This window comes from Bufo bufo, chromosome 8 (assembly GCF_905171765.1).
Source record: "Bufo bufo chromosome 8, aBufBuf1.1, whole genome shotgun sequence".
Taxonomy (NCBI): domain Eukaryota; kingdom Metazoa; phylum Chordata; class Amphibia; order Anura; family Bufonidae; genus Bufo; species Bufo bufo.
Window position 1 is genome coordinate 211,121,220 of NC_053396.1, and position 6,539 is coordinate 211,127,758.

The 6,539-nt window shown below is 42.2% G+C and overlaps 1 protein-coding gene across 1 annotated transcript; it reads left to right on the plus strand.

Annotated features, from left to right (window-relative positions):
* The first annotated feature begins 848 nt into the window (after window positions 1–848).
* On the plus strand, window positions 849–4,089 carry LOC120977193 (carbohydrate sulfotransferase 4-like). Its single transcript, XM_040405001.1, has 2 exons — window positions 849–1,116; window positions 1,921–4,089. Exon 2 carries the CDS (start codon window positions 1,934–1,936, stop codon window positions 3,029–3,031), a length of 1,098 nt encoding a protein of 365 aa, XP_040260935.1. The 5' UTR covers window positions 849–1,116; window positions 1,921–1,933; the 3' UTR covers window positions 3,032–4,089.
* The last annotated feature ends 2,450 nt before the right edge of the window (window positions 4,090–6,539 follow it).

Below are 6,539 nucleotides of genomic sequence, written 5' to 3' on the forward strand. Positions count from 1 at the left end.
AAAATACGCAACCAGGAACACAGCTAATGAGTCAGAGACTATCACTGCCACAGACAGGTATAAGGAAGGGGTTTAAATAGAGCGCAGAGTCAAAGGATCAGAACCTGATAGGTCATGACCCGGTACTCCATTAGTCAGAACGCTAGCACACAGAAATAGATCAGACCACTGCTAGCCTCCTCCAGCACATTTCTCCTGTGGGGAGAAAGAGCATTGCATCCTGTTGCTAAGGATGCTGTCACGTCACCGGAGGGATGGCTTAGCAGCATGTTTCTCCCGGCACAGTTGCGCCGAAGCTGGAGATCTTGCCGCTGGAGGTAGGTTTGTGATAGTATCACGTGGAATGATCAAACAACTAATTTTCAGATGACATGGTTATGATAAGAGATCTGTGTAAATCAGAGTGAGGCCACAGCACTCATCCACTAATGGCTTCTGTGGGTGCACGTCCCAAGTTGATTCCTTCCACCGTAGGAATGTATATAAATCGTCCCTATTACGTTTTGAGACAGCACACCAAAGAGATGATGTTGAGAAATTCACTTTTTATTCATTCAGATTTCAACACCAGTGGTTTATTCCAACATTTATTGCAACGTTTCGGGCCCAATCTTGGTGCCCTTTCTCAAGCTGAGTTTATAGGAGTATGAGTCCACGGCGTGTAATTATACAGCTGATTATACACGTGTAACAAAAGAGAAAAGAATCTTTAACCCTTGCCTTAAAACTTCCTGCAGAGTAACTGGCACATGTCTTATATTTGATAATTGCAGTAATTATTTAGAGAAGGAAAATATGTAACTACCTTCCTCCAAGCTTCAGTCCTCATCTCGTCTCATCTCCAGAACGTCACGTTCTGCTCTATGAGGCAGAATAATCGGTTGCTCGTAAATTACTTCCTTGCCTGCGGTGATCTGTTTGTTTCATTTTCATCATTTCAATTGTTCAGAGAAAATGTTCCAGCTTTATCTGACATATTTATGGGCTCAGCATCTAAACAGAGAATAACCTCTTTCTTGCCATTGCCAAAGAAATAAACTAGTGGTTTCAGGAGACTGAAAGACTCTTCAAGAACGTTCACTTGGGCTTGTCAGTCAGGTCAGATTGGAGTACCAGGTAAGAAGATATTGTCCTTTAGCCTGATTTAGAAGAACTTATTATGATTATATATTTTTTTTCTGTAGGTTCAGTTAGGCTTTGTTCACTGTACCGTCTCAGCTTTTGTTCTTAATGGAGCAATACTGTAGAATACAAAACGTACCAGTATTGCCCTCAGGGCAGTTCACACCACCACATAGTTTTCTATTCCTCTGATCCGTCAGGAGAACAGAAAAATACTAAAAGGGATCCTTTATTTTGTGCATCTGTTATTCTCATTTTGCATCCGTTTTTGTGAGTTCCGTTATTTTTGACAGGAGAAAAATCCCTCCCACACAGGACTTTTTCTCCCATCTAAAATAACGGATCTGAGAAGGAACTCACAAAAACAGATGCAAAATCAGCATAACTGATTCTCAAAATAAAGGATCCATTTTTATATTTTTTTCTGCCTACTGACAGATCAGAATAATGGAAAACAACATGGTGATGTGAACTTAATGGAGCCATGACTGGTAGGATGAATACATTTTCAGATTCCTATCCACCTTGACAGATCCGATTGATTTTAAATGGTGTCCATCGGGTTTCTGTCTCGGTATCATTGTGTTTGACGGCAAGAATTGCTCTCTAGACGGTTAGTTTTGATGGGAACAGAACAGTACAGAAAAATATGTCGATGTGAGCAGAGCCTTAGATACATTTCTACTATAGTTTGTTTCTTGTATGTTTTAATTTTGCCTTTTATGCTGTATAAAGTGCGGTAACCTTTCTCTGTCATGTCCTTCATACTCTACTGACTCCTAATCTCTCTATTGATAGGTTCCACGTCAGCATGCCCATCCGTTCGATCTACTACTTCTGTCTTCTTTTCGTTATCATTTTCCTTTCATATGAGTTATACCAAGTCAGTGTGATTTCCAGCACCAAATCCTATGAAACAAAGAAGAGACCCATCCATGTTCTCATTATATCTTCCTGGCGTTCTGGCTCTTCCTTCATTGGGCAGATCTTCAATCACCACCCCAATGTCTTTTATCTCTTTGAACCTGGACATTCAGTCTGGATGAGATTTAAAACACAAGGGGCCAAACTGCTTCACTACGCAGTCAGAGACCTCATTCACTCACTTTTTACTTGTGATGTTAGCCCTCTCCAACAGTATGTATCTGAAGATAGACGGTACATCTCCAGCATGAAGTTCTTTGCAGAGAGTCGTGCTTTGTGCTCACCACCATCTTGTTTGCATCCAGTGGTTCCTGGAGGCTATAATCGATCAATATGTTACCAACTCTGTGGGAAGTCTACCTTTGATAAAATGGCAGAGGCATGTCACACATATAGTCACAGGATCATGAAGACAGTTCGAATTCTAGACCTTACTGTTCTCCTTCCACTTTTTCGAGACCCTGAACTTGATCTGCGAATCATTCATCTTGTGAGAGACCCCAGAGCAATAGCATCATCAAGGGAATACTTTAGCCTCACTATTGATGATGAAATTCTACTTAAGGAGTATGACAAGGCCACAGAGGGTCCAGTCATGGCCACCATCTGCAATGCACAAGCAAATATAAGCAGAATGGTCAAAGCAGTTGGACAAGAGAGTCGATATATGCTAATTCGGCATGAAGATTTGTCAAAAGAGCCAATTGTGAATGCCAAAAAAATATATGAATTTTCTGGCCTTGAAATGACACCAGATCTGGAGAGATGGGTACATAATGTCACCCATGTCCAAAAAAAAGAGAGCGGATTCATGTCATTTTCTAAACAGTCTTCAAAGGTAATTCAAAAATGGAGAAAGACCATGGACTTCAAAAAAATAAAGGAGATTGAAGAATACTGCAAGGAAGCCATGGATTTGTTTGGATACTTGCCAGTAAGTTCAATGAGTGATCTAAAGAACATGAGTCGAGATTTAGTTTTATGACTGGCTAACCCAATATGGAAGAGGACTTTTTAGGTGTCATTACGTTTAATATAATCACATTCAGAACAATTATTCGGCATTAAAGGGGTTTTCCAGGCTCCTGATATTGATGACCTGTCCTCAGGATAAGTCATCCATATCCAATCGGTGAGGGTCTGACTCCTGACACCTCCATCAATCAACTGTTCCCTGCAGCCTCTGGCACCGGAACTAGCACTCTGAATGGAACAAGAGGAACAGCTCTGTGTAGTGGATGTGCTGGGTTGCTGCAGCTTAGCTCCGATTGAAGTGGTTTCACCTATAGGATCATCAATATCAGGAGGCGGGAAAAACCCTATTAAGTGTTAGCCCCAAAGTCAATTTTCTTTTAGATAAGCATCTAGCCCCTTTTTAAATGCTGACATGGCACCTGTCATTACTATCTCTTGGGGCTATCTCGAGTGTGACTGCTCTAACTGTAAAGAATCCTTTTTTGTACTGGTATCTACATTGACTTTCTTCCATTTGTGATGGAGGTTTCCAGGTACTTTGTAATGTCCTTGGAAGAAATAAACCCTGTGCCAGTTCTTTGTATTAGCCACACATATAAATGACATCACTTCTAAAGCTGGGTTCATCCTATGCCTTGTGAACTCCAGTAGTCTGTTCTGGTGAAGGACAGACTATCGGAGTTCACTGTATTTAGTATAGCCTGATACTGCTCTGCACTGACTACTATAATGCATTTATACCGGAAAGCAGCTAGTTCCCTGTTCGGATGCCATTATAGTAAAAGGGCGTGCACGGCAGAATACAACTGTGCCGGAGCAGACTATTAAAGTTTACAGCTCATATGTGAACACAGCCTAAGGCATAATAAGTATGCCTGATTTTTCAAGCGTGTCATCCCTGCCATTTATTAATCTGTTCATTTGCCTTGGAACCTTTTCTACCGCTCCTCTATCCTTTTTAGAATCTGAAGTGCAAAACTAAATTTCATATTCAAGATGTATCCTTACAAGGGATTTAGGCCTCATGCACACAATAGTATTTTTTTGCGATCCGCAAAACGGGGTTCCGTTGTTCCGTGATCCGTTTCCGTTTTTTTTTTTTTTCGTGTGTCTTCCTTGATTTTTGGAGGATCACCAGACATGAAAAGTGAAAAAAAAAAATCTAAGTCAAGTTTGCCTTGAAAATGATAGGAAAAAAAACGGACACGGATCACGGACGCGGATGACAATCTTGTGTGCCTCCGTCTTTTTTCACGGACCTATTGACTTAAATGGGTCCGCGAACCGTTGTCCGTGAAAAAAATAGGACAGGTCTTATTTTTTTCACGGACTGGAAACACGGATCAAGGACGCGGATGACAAACGGTGCATTTTCAGAGTTTTCAACGGACCCATTGAAAGTCAATGGGTCGGCAGAAAATCACGGAAAACGGAACAACGGACATGGAACCCAACAACGGTCGTGTGCATGAGGCCTTATCAAGGGGAAATATTCCATTGCGATCACTTCTCTTTTTATTTACCCTGAAATCTTATTTGCTTTAGCAGCCCCTGCTCGACAGTGCTTTTAAAGAAAATGTATTGTCCAAAAATGACCTACTGTTTAAATCAAGTTTTTATGTTTAACATATTTTTAAATAATTTTTGATGGTGTTATTTTTAATTGCCTATGTCAATATTTATATTTAAACAAAAAACATAAAATCCTGTGGGTTTTTGAACTGTCCCCTAACCCTAATAATTGGCGCTACTTCTTGGTCTGTACAGATCATTTTGCCGCAGTTGCCGCTTATCTATACTATTGCCTGCTTATCTTATCTATCACAATAGGTGATTGTCAGAGATTATCTATTCTTTCCTGCACAGGTCACAGAGCAAACCTAGAAGACTCTCCAAGAGAAGTCAATGAGGTCATCTCCTGACTATGGGGCTGTCGTAAAGCAACCTTATTTTCAATGCTTTGTAAATGCTGTTAAGAAGAGCTCAGGCAAGATGGCCGACCTCATGTTCAGGAGTAAAAAAAAATCTGTAATCAGAAAATAAAGACAGATTAGAAAAAATGGATATATGTTACTATGTAGTTTCAACTGGTAGATAAAACATTGGTGACACATTTACTTTAATATAAGAAAGACCGTTTATGTCACTTTATGTGCCCTCTTGATGCTACTGCCACCCTGTGCTGCTGGGTGTGGGCTCTGGGCTATATCAGTCTTCTTCCCCTTCTGGCAGCTGTCAATATATTATTATTATTTATTTTTAAAGCGCCATTCATTTCATAGTGCTGTACATATGATAAGGGGTATACATACATAATACAGACAATTGCACTAATCATAAACAAGACGAGTTACAGACTGGTACAGAAGGAGAGAGGGTCCTGCCCTTGAGGATTTACAATCTACAAGGTATGGAGGAAGGACACAGTAGGTGCGGGTGAAGTTGGTCATGGCGGTATACAGGCAGCAGGGTCACTGGTTGTAGGCTTGTCTAAAGAGGTGGGTTTTCAGGTTTCTTATGAAGGATTCCACTGTAGGTGAGAGTCTGATATGTTGGGGTAGCGAGTTCCAGAGTGTGGGGGATGCACGGGAGAAATCTTGGAGGCGATTGTGGGAAGAGGCGATAAGAGGAGAGAAGGAGGTCTTGTGAGGATCGGAGAGTGCGTGTGAGGCGATTGTGGGAAGAGGCGATAAGAGGAGAGGAGAGAAGGAGGTCTTGTTAGGATCGGAGAGTGCGTGTGGGGATGTATCGGGAAAGTAGCTCAGAGATGTAGGGAGGGGACAGGTTGTGGACGGCCTTGTATGTATTTGTCAGTATTTTGAACTGAATTCGTTGGACAATGGGGAGCCAGTGAAGGGATTGGCAGAGGGGAGAGGCAGAGGAGTAACAGGGTGAGAGGTGGATTAGTCGGGCAGAAGAGTTGAGGATAGATTGGAGGGGTGCAAGAGTGCTAGATGGAAGGCCGCATAGGAGGATGTTGCACTAGTCTAGGCGGGAGATGATGAGGGCATGTACAAGTATTTTCGCAGCCTCAAAGTTGAGGAATGCGCGGACGCAGGAGATGTTTTTGAGTTGGAGGCGGCAGGTGGTGGAAAGGGCTTGGATGTGCGGTCTGAAGGAGAGGGAAGAATCCAAAGTCACTCCAAGGCAGCGGACTTGGTTGACCGGGGAGAGTGTGCAGCCATTGATAGATAGGTCTGTTGGGGGGGGGGGGGGGGGGGGATAAGCAAGATGGGGGAAAGATTCTGTTTTATCCAGTTTAAGAAAGCGAGAGGAAAAGAAGGATGATATAGAAGATAGACATTGTGGGATTCTGGATAGTAAGGTGATGTCTGGACCAGAGAGGTAGATTTGTGTGTCGTCAGCATAAAAGTGATACTGAAAGCCATGGGACTCTATGAGCTGTCCCAGGCCAAAAGTGTAGATAGAGAAGAGCAGGGGTCCTAGGACAGAGCCTTTTGAAACACCAACAGAGAGGGAATGAGACGAGGAGGTGATGTGAGACTGGTTCAATATAG